The 13,191-nt window shown below is 41.7% G+C and overlaps 1 protein-coding gene across 8 annotated transcripts in view; it reads right to left on the reverse strand.

Moving 5' to 3' along the window:
- The window catches only part of gpc5c (glypican 5c), a 120,300-nt gene that overhangs the window by 52,089 nt on the left and 55,020 nt on the right, over positions 1-13,191 (reverse strand). For all 8 annotated transcript variants that reach the window (XM_044369410.1, XM_044369409.1, XM_044369408.1 and 5 more), the window contains one exon: positions 12,626-12,748. In XM_044369410.1, the coding sequence (XP_044225345.1) occupies positions 12,626-12,748 (123 nt within the window). The remainder of the gene's footprint in view (positions 1-12,625; positions 12,749-13,191) is intronic.

Here is a 13,191-nt window from a genome sequence, read left to right on the forward strand (position 1 = left end):
GGATAAAAGATGTATGTTGGAGAAAGTCACAGACAGAAGAGCAAAAAACAATAACAAAAAAAGAAAAAGACGTGACAAGAAGCAGACCTAGAGCAATGAATCTATCCTCCCTTCCAACCACATGTCGACATGCCGAGGAGGGCATGGATGGCTGAGGTTAGACGTCTGGGGGGAACCGGAGGGGCAGTTGGTGTATGGAAGGCAGACAAGGGCAGGCAGGGGCAGAGCCAGGATAGTAAACTATGCCCCGGAGTGCAGACGGGTGGAGTGGACTATGATCCTCTGGTGTGGTACGACCACCTGTTTGCCTGTATGTCTGTCTGTCTGATCCAGGCCAGAATGGCGTGATCTAGTGCTTAAGGGTTGACAGCTCAAGTGTAAACTAAAAGCCAGTCAAGGGGTTCATCGTGGAGAAAACTGAATATACTTTACCTCATGATTTTAGATACTTATTTTACATCTGTATGTACTAGCTAGTTTTGCAATCACAGCTCAGTGTGTACAAAGTGTATCATAAACACACACTAACAGAGATAAAGGGCAGTGTAATGTCACATCTGGACTTTACTTTACATGCTGACTGTGTAAGCAAAGAGCACTCGGTGCAAACAGGCCATTTTTAATTCAAACACACGGTACGTTTGACTCAAGACAACAAACAGACACAGGCGTCCACATATTCAGACGTACACACACAGAGTAGAGAGGGCTTATGAGGGTGTTGAGAGAAGGGGTCAGGGATCAGACTCTCTTCACTGCTGTAAAGGGCACATGGGAGCACAACTCACACCCATCCTTTGCAATGAACAGAAATGCACGCACACAGGGGACACACAGACAATCACCCAGTGCATTTATTTTGCCTCATATAGAATCAGAAGATAGGCATAACCCCAACTTACACACAAACAAAAAAAGGTCTAACACATACAGTAAGGTGGACATTTGAGAGCACATTGTAGAAAAGAGATAGGGAGGCAGCTCTATCTACAGCTACCTGACACCAGAATAACATATAGGATTAAATACTGCAATGTTGGGCAAACTGCTGTTAAGGCGTACGAGAGAGTAACTGCATCAAAGGCAGAGAGAAAAAGGGCAAAGGTTAGGGAGCTAATTTCCAAATGAAGTCAGTCAGATGGTAGCATTGACAAACAAGGCCAAAATGGCTTTCTTGGCAGAAATCCCAGCCAGAACTATCATGTTTGTCATGATCAGGCTTATGTGTCAATCAGCCACAGGTTCAAAATTGGACACATCATCATAAGTCAGTCAGAAAGCTGAATTGGAGAAGTCCAGGTTTGGGTTAAGAGGCTTGGACTGTAACTGAGCAAATAGTTCCCTAGAGCCCAAAGTCAGTGAAAGTCTCTTCGGCATTCTCTATACACTTTATTCTGTTCCAACAAATTGCAAAGCTTCCATTGTGAATTTGTGATTTTGCCTGGCATCAGTTCAAAAGTGTATTATTTGAAATTGGTGATAAATTAAAGATATAAGAAAGTCACATTCTGGAATGTGTAACTATGTGCAGTAGGTTTTTGTTATATTGGTAGCCTTTCCATTGCCTCTTGGAATTTATCAACAACTTCCCTGCTGTTTCTTTGCCTCATATTTTCTTCTTAATTTCCTGGTTTAAGTCTGAAGAGTCACATTTTAAGTGCATGGGTTTCAAAATATGGACCACTGCTCCCTCTTTGGTGGTGCCTTTGATGTACAAAACCACAGCACTTCATTGGATTGGTAAACCTTCGATTTGAGTGTTCTTTTATTGTCAGTTTGTGGTGCTCAGCAAAGGATTAGTTTTTCGAAACAACTGTAAACTGGCAATGACACTATATGCTTTTTACTGTCAAATTAACTACACTCACATTTTTACTATATTTTTTACTATAGCCTTGGGTGAATGTGACATATTAAACAGATTATTGGTATCAATAAATTGTCAAAATAATGTTTGTGCCGTGTCTGAAATGAACATTTTGACTCACATGCCAAGGGGACTGGAAGATCAAAAAATCCAATGGCCAAGCATATTTTTTATCGGCCAAAATAAAAAATTGCCTTTTTGTGTCACATATACATTCGTTTCAGTACATTTCATTGAGATAATAAGGTATTATATTGAATACAAACTTAAAGAAGAGTCCAGAGCAAAATCTGAAGCAAAATTATTTTAATATATTAATTAATGGTTAATCAAATTAAACCAAGTTTATTTGTAGCGCACATTTCAACAACTATAGTTGACCAGTGCTGTACAGAGTTTTACACACGTAACTATGTCATTGTGATTGGACTCTGAGCACTTCCAAAATGCGGGTGACCTACGCTCAACACTGCACCTGAACGCCTCCTGTGTAGACACACAGATGGAGAACTCGCTGCTGCTGCTGCTTTGCTCAACGTGTTGCTCATGCTATGCTTTCTGTGTAGACACAGTGTGAGACTGTCTAGAGTGCTCCTACAGTTTCACAGCACTGTTTAGACGTGCATAAAAAACACATATGGTGCGTGTCTACACTGTATAGGGACAAACATGAGTAATTTCCTCCGAGCCATCATGCCAGATATTTTATTACATGACTATTCTGGTATAGACATTTATCCTCCAGTATGGCAGACAGCCCTCTTAGATTTACTCACCAATCAGAAAATCTACCCACCAGGTGTTAATTTTGGACCCTGTGTTTGTGTCTCTCCATCTCTCAAATACACACATATGCTGCAAAATACATGCCTATTTATTCCATTCATTAATGGACTCTTTTGTTTAATCAATCTGGTGCTGCTAGTGTAAATCTGATGCTTGTTACAATGTGCATTCATGCAACATCTCAGTTCCTCCACACTTCAGGGAAACAGCCTATTCCACCACCTGGTCCTCAGCTGCTCTGGCTTGAGGATGTCTCTGTTACCTGCACAGCTGTGCACTATGACTACCCAGTCGCTATTGTCTGGCATTGACAACCATGCATTTATTTATGTGCAATGTGCTGAGGTCATTTGGTCACCTTTTCAATTTGTTATACAAAATTGCTTTGGCCAAATCTGGTGTGCTTTGACAATGGACAAAAAGCTAGCCAGAGTGCTGCTAAACGGAGCCGATTCTCATCTGCAATAGGCCAAGTCCACACCCTCAAAACCTGGCCAAATTTGGAAGCCATATGAGCTGGGTTAATTTCACTTTTGGTTCTTCCATGCATCATCACTCATTTGTAATTGGCCTGACTCATCTGACTGCCAGACAACCATATCATGCCTGACTTGGCTTAAATATGGCAATTTTTAACAATTACTTCCTAAGTTTTGCAACTTTAGTATTACAAAATAAAGTATTTGACAATGGACACAAGATGGACACAGATACATTTGAAACTTCAGACTTCAGGTCATGGTTTAAACACTAGAGACTTAAAAAAAAAGCTAGTATGAATATAAAAGTTGTCTCTTCAGTTTAAGTATTGTCCTGCACTTATATTTTGTGTATACATGCGTACATTGGGTAGTTGGTAAGGAATGTGTGTGTGTGTGTGTTTGGCAGCAGAGTGAAGCCTATGGATGTATGAAGGTGGAGAGGGGGAGGTGGGGGGGGGGGTGGGGGGGGGGGGGGGGGGGGACTTTCCCTTCATTCTGAAGCTCTTCCGTGCGGAGGCCGCATTCCCAGCACCACTCAGGGGGCTCCAGTGAGCAAGCCACGACACCAAACCCACCCGGAATTCTAGGAACGTTTTCCCTGTGGTTTCAGGTTACCACATACACACATAGAGCACAGATCACAGGCACACACACAACACCCTCCACAGTAGTGTACTGTACTTTTGTTGTTTGTACAGAGTCGGTTTTATTAGCTTTCGTTCTCTCCTCCCATGCCTGTCATTCATTATAATTTTGAACTCACATATTCATTCAATGGGTTGGACAACAACTTGGACTAACGCTTAAACTTGCAATTGGACTCAAACCAAACGTCCTGCTCAGATTCTCACTCTGATGATGAATACTACACTTAAACCTTTGACTTGTACACACATTTACACTCGACACTCTACAGGGAATTTTGACACTACACTTGCTAGGAGCATCAAATTTAGACTTGCAGGTTTATGTTGCATCACATAAAATTCAACCCTATAAGCCTCAAATTCCTACAAAAACTTACACTTGATAAAGCTGTATCTGACAATTGTAAAGTCTGCTGTATCCCCCAGGAAAAAAAGGATAACAGTGTCCCTAAAAATAGTCACCATGCAGAGAAGTTCAGCTCTCTAGGTCAGATGTGATCATGCTGTGTGAGTGTGTGCAAGTTTTGTGTACAGAACGTATGCTGTGGCACACATAAATAGTGTGATGGTCTGTAAGGCCATAATCCCGTGGCCGCACGGCTACAAGCTGCATGTTTGGATCAAAGCAGAGGTTTGAAGGTGGATTTTCTCTGCCTTTGAACAGTGTTAAAACGCACACTGAACTGAGTGAGTGTGTAAGTGTGTGTTACTGATATAGTAGTGAAAGATGTGAAGTCTTTCTCATACCGTGGGTTATATAACCCCAGAACAATTTTTCTTCTTTGTTTTAGCTGCACTAAAATGCACAAATCACATCAAATTCCACATTCAACAGGCAGCAAATGTGCCTCTACTAAGATTCTCACTTTCAGAAATCAACGTCACAAGAGACTCCCAGTACTGATGTATTTCCTAACTTTTGTTTTTGTGTGTTATGTTACAAAAAAGTACATAAGAAACTGAAATTCCTATACAAAATCCATTAGGAACCAGACTCTGTTGAAACAGCCAGAGACAGCTCTAATATTTCAACACTGAGATAAGCATCGCAGAGCGTGTGCCGAGAGAAACAGCAAGCAGTTCATTGCATAGCTGTGGTGTCTTCCAAGAGTAATTTTATGACAGAAGTTAAAACTGCCTCTAAAATGCAGGGTTCGTCCTGGTAGACTCATCGGTGACTGTTTTGTTTTACACATAATATTTTGGGCGGTGTGGTGTTTATGCATGCAATTGCATATAATCAGCACTTCTGACATCAGGGAGACATTTTTTTTTACGGTTTTGTCCTCTGTTCACTGGCATGGTGCATCAGAAAGTGTGTAAAACTGATACAGAAATGTTCAAGAGCCTGACACAACACAACACACACAAACACACACACATACACACAGAACAGTGATATACAGACCCTATTGGCTGGCACCCAGACAGGCTAACAGTGAGGACTTCAAACAGGCTCATAGAGGCAATTAAGCCACAAAGACAGAGGGCTCTCCTAAAGCCACTGCTTCCTGCTGCCACTGACCTACATCCCTAATTTTTTTTTCCTTCCTTCATCCATCCATCAGTTCATCTCTCCTTCTATCCATTGTTTTCTCATCCATGCCCCCCCCACCCCCCCCACCCCCACCCAGCATGTCTATCCTTCCATTTCTCATCCTTCTCTCCTGCTATGAGTTTGATGCCATGCCAGTGGGTAAGCACAGAGGTTGGTGAGTACACTATGTCTACCTCGCCCAGTAGGAACTGCTCCAGTACAGCATGCCAGTCTATTGTGGCACTTTAATTATATTAGTTCAACCCACTCCACCGGCTGGGCACGCAGCAGAAGGGAGAAGCTGTAAAACTGTGTCCCTTCTATAAAAGTGATGACAGAAAGACTCAATGGAGCTGGATGGAAATTTCGCAAACATGCAATGTTCACAAGGCGCACCATAAAACCAAAATTTGAGGGGGCTGAAACACATAAACACTCCTCACTCAAAGGCATGTAAGTCCCACATTGGCAAATAATTGTACAGTGCAGCCAACAAAATTACATTTGCTTACACACTATCTACACAAAGTATCTTCTAACACTTTCCTTCCCCTTATTTTCTTGTGCGCAGCTACAGATTTAGAAATAACACAGTACAAACTCTCACGATCCAAACATTTCGGCAGAGAGAATAAATAACTCACAGTTACTGTAATATGATCACTGTTGTTTTCTCTTTCTCTCGCATGCACACACACACACACATCAACACACACAACACTAAGATGCGGGCCCAAAGACAGAGAAATGTCTAAGCAATGTAACAATGTAGAGCGGGTCATGCTGAGGTCCCAGGCAGCAGCCCAGGGTTATGGGAAAGGGATGGGCCACTGAGTCAGAGCAATGGAGAAAGAGAAGAGAGGGATTGTGGGAGGGAGAGGAAGCACTAAGTGGTTTGTCGCAGATGTAAAATGCAAGTGGCAGAGGTGAAAGAGTAAGTAGAGAAAAAAAGAGAATATGAAGTCTGTATTCCTCTCCAATATTTCTCTGATGTCAACTGTTCTCATGACTCTACCACCATTTCATCATATCTGTCTAATAACTTTTGATACAATGCACAGCATGGATACCCAACAGACTAATCTGACTTAGGCTGTATCTGGTATTTTTCCTGCTATAACACAAGCCCTTTGCCACACATTAACAACACACACAGGCTCAGAGAGGGGAATGTCCTTCCTCTGCATATAGTAATTAATGTATTGTCCCCTCTTCTCGAGTTTCATTATCCAATTCCCTCGCATTTTTCGAACTGAGCTCCTCTTACCCGAGAGACCGACACAGAGAAGGCAGGGAAGAAAAAAAAAACAATAACTTGGGACTGGAAGAAGGAGAGAAAGTGATTGAGTGTGAGGGGTAAGGGCTTTGCCCGGTAGAGCGCTCTCCCTGCTTCTCCCTGCCCTAACAGAATAGATTCCAGATGTCAAAATGATAAACAAATGGATTGTCATAACCTTATAAAAATGCAAGGCATTCAGAAGCACTCACACTGTTGTATTGTCTGTCCATCCCCTTGAGCTAATCCAAAAGTTTGAAATCATCCCTGAAATATGGTGACGAGCTTTTGGTTCTCAATTGTTATTGAAGCACACGAACACACATGCATGCAAGCACATGGACAACACATCCACATGTGCACATTGACACATTCTTGCACCGTCGGGGCTCAGTGTTGAGTTTAATCACTTTGAACGAATACACTTTGCACATAAACTGTAGTAAATTTAAAAAATAAAAAAGTCACTCATTTTTCAGATCCTGGTGCTATAAGGAGGTTTGACCTAGGGGTTGAAATGAATGTCTCTCTTCAAACAGGTCAAAACAAAGAAAAGGAAGTGAGCCGTCCAGTAAGCATTACGGCTTCTGACTGCTGACTTACTTGACTGTTTCTTTTCCTCCCAATATAATATACACAGCCTGTATACAGTGTGTAAATCAACTCAATACAAAGTGAATCCCTTAAGGATTTATTGGTCAGAAAATGCTGATTAAATGCCAGAGTCCATCTAAATCATTTCCTAACACAACCACTGTATACGGAGCACAGGCAGAATTCAAGCAGGGAGACTGCTTCATTCCTTCTCCCCTGGTTCTTTAACTTGTCACTGTTATGCCATTGGTTTAAAATCTAAGTGGCAACTCCTTCCTGGTTCACATCACTTAATCAAGTCATTATGAGAGCAGAGCAAGACTGAATGTGGTGAGGCCGCCAGGCGCCTGCAAAGCCTCATACAATCTACCCTCTTGTGGGTAGACCCACAATCTTGTCAATCCAAATGTTTACTGTTTGCTTTCATGCTTGTTGTAGTTTACATTTAGTAGTGGAACAGATCACTGCATAAGCTGTATCTAAAATAAGTCTAATTTCAGCAATTTGTGTTTATTTACATTAAATGCACAACGCATCTCAGTTGTAACTGGTTCATGTGCTGTCATTTTAAACCCTTTCCAGGTTGCAATTTGTTTTAACTATAGCCTTTGCTCCACCTGGCTGTCCCACTTGTGATCCCTTTATGCACCTGATTTGTTGCTTCACATTAGCAAAAGTTAATGACATCAGAGATGGTTCCACCTAGCTTGCCACATTCGGTCTTTATTCTAGTTACCACTCTACTAACTAACCCACATGGAAACCAATAACTTTTTAATCCATTTAGCTGTACCAAGGGAGAGCTCCACTTTAAGTCTCCTGACACTGATGCCAGCATCCATCCACCACATTCCCCTCCACCACCTCAAGAATCACTTTAGAATCGGAGGGGTGATAATGACTGATTATGGACACCAGGGAGCAGATGCATTAAACTCTATGTAGATTCATGACTAAAATTGTGTGTACGCACAAAGCCAGAAATATGCATATGTGCTCTTTTCATCAGATTTATAAAGCCATGCCTGCACACAGTTCTGTTTTTATAAATCTCAGGCATTGTGGAACTGGGCACATGTGCACAAGCCCCATTTCCATTCCCACAATTAGCCATTAATGGATGAAGACATGCCCTTAACTAGGCGTTTTCATATTGATTCACTGCCTGCTCCACCAGTCTGTACACCTGTCAATGAAACAAATGGGAAAGAAAAAAACAAGTTTTACTGATTGTGTTGCATCGACAAGGTTCTCCAACAGCACCAGAACAGCAGTCATTACCTCGCTACCATTGCACATGGCTGTGCAGCTCTTCATACCTATTAATTCATCAAATGGACCTGCAAACCATTAGTTAGGAGAGCTCACATCTAAACTGGCTTTACAAGGTGTGCTACAACTAAGGATGAAATAAAAAGAATATTAACAGCTCAATAAACTGTTAAATCCTATGTCAATTCCTTATATTTGAAAACTTTCTGTTTTGAATTGAAAATGAAGTTTCACGAAAGTTCATTTAGGAAGACTATCTTTTGCATGCTCAGCTATGTAGTATTATTTCTCAAACCATCCGTCATTCCCATCCCTCACACATGCTCACTTATAATTTCCTAGCTGTCATTCCCCCAGGCGTCAGTTAAGATGTCAACTGTTCACATCAGCTGGTCACATCTAACCAATAGCACGGTGACACATCTTCATTGACAGCCTATCATATCGCAGTTGTCTTTTTAAATATGCTTTCTCCCTCTCTCCCCACCACCTCCCCATCACTGCCCAGTCTTCGCAGATTCATCAGTTCATCAGTTCATCAACCTCATCAGCCTTATCAGTCTCAGCAGAAGTGGTCAGCCACCACCACCAGTGTCTGGACTCTATAGAGGGATTTATCTTGCTGCTGCTCAGGACTCATGTCTCCCTATAGAGTCTAAGGAGCCAAAGACTTTTGACAATACTTAATCATCAATATCATCTGTAATAAACAATTCCTTTTTCTTCATTCACTTGTCTCTCCTGATTGAAATATTATTTCCCCTTAATATTCCATGCATACTTATTGGGCACTTTTTTTTAATTCTTAGACAAATTATTTTGGTTCTGGTTATGACTGGGAGAATTTTAACAATAAGTAGTTGTTAAATGAAACCTTGTTTTCAGTTAAGTCTAATCAAAGTCTTTATGATACCATAATTGTGACTATAGCCTGCAGCATTGTTCCATAACCTACATGATTTATAAGTATGTGTCAAAGGTTTCCCAAAAAGGGCAAGAAAAAAAAAAATAGAGGTAATTAACATAATTAAAGTGAAGAGAGATGGCAGTGAATTATTTCAGGTTGTGATGCGACAACTACAATAGATATAAAGTAACTGGCTAATCTAAATAAAGAATGTAGTAATTTTGGTTGATCTTATCCTTCCGGAAAAGATGGTGCAAAGTATTCACACATGTGACGCTGTAAATGTTCGGAGATGTTTGAACACATGCCAACACGTACTTTTAGTTGTAAGTACAACTGTTTGCCCCCTGCTCCCCCTTCTGTCATCAGATGCTGAATACAGAGAGGAAGGGAATTTCAATCCCTGATGCCTTTGATGTACTTTGAAGTATTATAACATACAACTGTGTGTGTGGATGTTTGTTCTCACATGTGGATGTGTGTCTCCTTGCATGAGCACAGTGTGATTGTGTCTGACTGAGTAACCCCTCCAGCTGTTGAATAGCATATGGATCGCGTGTGGATTGATATGAGTGTGTGTATGTGTCCGTGTCCTTCTGCTTGTGGGGAAAACCCAACAAGCTCTCATAGCCTTTGTGTGCCCACCACAAGTCAGACTTTGACATGGAGCAGCTTAGGATATCCATTTTTGATCATATAATTGTGTCTTCTTCACTGTACGCTTTTTTTTTTTGGTCTCTTCTCATATTTTCTCATCTATGCCTCTTCCCTATCTGTCATGCTATCATCTCCTTTGCTGTTCTCATACAACTTTCCCAGGCATAGTGTGGGCAGTGGCAGTAGTAGTGGCAGCAATGTCCAAGTCTTTCCCATGCAGCCTCATAGGAGGGTCTTTGTTCCCCCTCCAGGCTTTGGGGGTCCCCACGGCAGGGCTGTGCCCCACTCCACTGACTCCACAATGGGTCTTTATGCTGCCAAGGCCCCCCACACCTCCATCACTCCACCATGCTTCCCTCATCAGGGGCACAGGGAGGCACAGGGGGCACCACGGCACCAATATGCCAACTTTTTCATGCCTTGTCCTCTGGCTCTCTCACTCTCTCCCTCTCTCTCCAACACATGTCAACTGAGTCAGATACAGTGGAAGGGGTTTGCTGAATAGCCTCAAGCCAATCTGGGCAGTTTATGAGTGGTGCCAAATGTCTCAGTAGGGTACTGTTTTCTTATTCAACCAAGAACACTTGACACCACAAGCAAAGACCTGGCTCTCACCAGGGAGTGTGTGATAACACACCGTTACGACCCATTAGCACTGTTGTTGAAAATCAGTGCCCTTGCTAGTAAAATTGACACTCACACACTCTCTCACAAACACACAGAGAGTAAAGAAATAAAGAACTGGTTTTAAATACAGACAGATAAGCCATATCTTGACGAGATTAGCTGGAGATTTCTTGTGTTGTAGGTGTTGAATGGTTGCCTCGCCCTCTGTATACTTTCTCGTATGTTCCTGATAATGGAGCTAGCACACACATGTACACCTACTGTAGGCCTACTTTGTGTGCTGACACATTGTCACAGGCCCTGATGAATGGGTGGACTACTCCATATGTCTCAGCCATTGGCTGATCTTATGCATTTTGTGAAGGATAGGTGAGCACTGGGCCAGAAAAAGAGGAGAGAAGAGAAGAGAAGAGAAGAGAAGAGAAGAGAAGAGAAGAGAAGAGAAGAGAAGAGAAGAGAAGAGAAGAGAAGAGAAGAGAAGAGAACAGAAGAGAACAGAAAAGAACAGAACAGAACAGAACAGAACAGAACAGAAGAATTTTGGCTTTTGACAACCACTGAGGGTAATAAAAAGGCCTTTTTGGTATCCGGGAATCCATCTGTTCATGTGCCTAATGTCTTCCCATGTACTCATGTAAAGCTTAATGTATGGCTTAATCCAGCAAAACGAACAAGAGCCAAAGAATCTGACAACCACTCTGAGTGGATCATGGGGAAAAGGCATTCACGGACCTCTGTTTTCCTCTTGGCAGTGCCAAGAGCTGAGGTTACCATGGTAATGGAAGTTTAGGGCCACCGCAGAAGAAGGAGAACATAACCTTGTCATAATTGTGGACTGAGTTTCTGAAGTGTTTGAGAAACAGATCCAGCGGGAATCAGTTACAGACTCGCATTGGCTCAGTAATCTGCATCAATTCTCTGTTCTTCTCATGCTGACTGAAAATGCACATAACCACTCGCGCGCACGCACACACACACACACACACACACAGAGCAAGTACTTCAGTCTCTGCGAGATGCACCAAAAACCATAAGTAGGAAAAGGGTCCCAGGGCCACACCTATAAATCAGCACAAAATAAATACCTCATAATTATAAGAAAGGAACAGAACAGAGTAGGAAGAAAATGCACAGATAGCAGCTCATTAACTGATTTAGTACAAAAGAAAGGAGAGCCTAGAAATGTTTTGTTCTTCCTGCATTCACTCAATATGGAGATGGATTTAATGACTTCCTTATTTCCACATTGATTAACAACAGCCAGCCACACTGACTCATATCCTGACATTATCATACACAAGCTCACAAACAAACGCACAAAATGTTTTCTCAAGTCTTAACGTATTCACAAGTCATACTTCTCAAAGCCTGGTATTATAGGTATCAAATCTCAGGTAGAACAAAAATATTAGGCTGTAGGATGCATACAAATCAGAATCTAGTGCCATTTGGAGGAAATGAGTTCTCATCTGCAAAATCCAGTGCTTCCAAAAACTGTATTGAAGCAATAACTGGCCATGTCAAAGACGTGTAACAAGGTGCAGTATGTTGCCAAACCTTTTCCAAGCAGTATAAGTGAAAATACCTAGATTGATCCATGTTCACAGCTCTTATTAAAACTGAAAAGAACATTGGGTTTTGGGGTGTGTAAACTGCAGTTTTTCAACAGCAACTAAATCAAGAGAATGTTAAAGAAAGGCGTTTTTCAGTTCCAAAATAACTTTCAGCAGTGTGTGCAGCAGTTTTCCAACAAAATAAAAAGATCAGATTTGTACAGAAATCTTTGCATCAGATGTTTAGAGTAACCATAACAAAAAGGAATTGGATTGTCCAGGTGTGGGGGTGAATCTCTAACCTGTTTTTGTCAAGTCCCCCTTTACTTTTCACCATCCCTAGCTCTTTTGATGTGCCACTTCACTCTACACCCCCTTCCCTCTAACCCTCCTGCTCTGTGTCTCATCCTATTCTCTTACCTCTCCACCACGTCGTCTCCGCTCCAGCACGTGGCGTCATCTACTACATTCTCCCCCTCACACAGCATCTCTGGCAATGCTGCAAAGAAGGATTTGTAGCGCTGCAGGTACATCAGGAAGTCCCTGAGGAGAGAAAGACAAACGGGGAAGGGCGTAGAACAATTTAAATACTTACCACATATCTTTCACTAGCAGTGTTAAAAAACATACAATTTTTAAATGCATTGTTTGATTGTGGCATATGTGGCCACATTTTTGGTGTGGTTGGTGGACACAATTCTCAACATAATACTTTGGTACCATACCACCATCAACAAACACTATCTGCATTCCATTCAACAGTACATGCATGTGATAAATACACAACATTGATAATGATGGTGGCTGGTTGATAAAATGGATGGCTTTTATTGTGACTACTTCACTGATTCAGCACATTTTCCTCAATTATGCTCTGTGGTAAAGTGCTTGCTTCACCAGATCTGATCTGCTAACATATGTTACCGATATAGACGTTGTTATCTTGAGCAAAACAATGGCATAATATTTTGATCGGACACACATTG

This window comes from Thunnus albacares, chromosome 12 (assembly GCF_914725855.1).
Source record: "Thunnus albacares chromosome 12, fThuAlb1.1, whole genome shotgun sequence".
In the NCBI taxonomy this organism is placed as follows: domain Eukaryota; kingdom Metazoa; phylum Chordata; class Actinopteri; order Scombriformes; family Scombridae; genus Thunnus; species Thunnus albacares.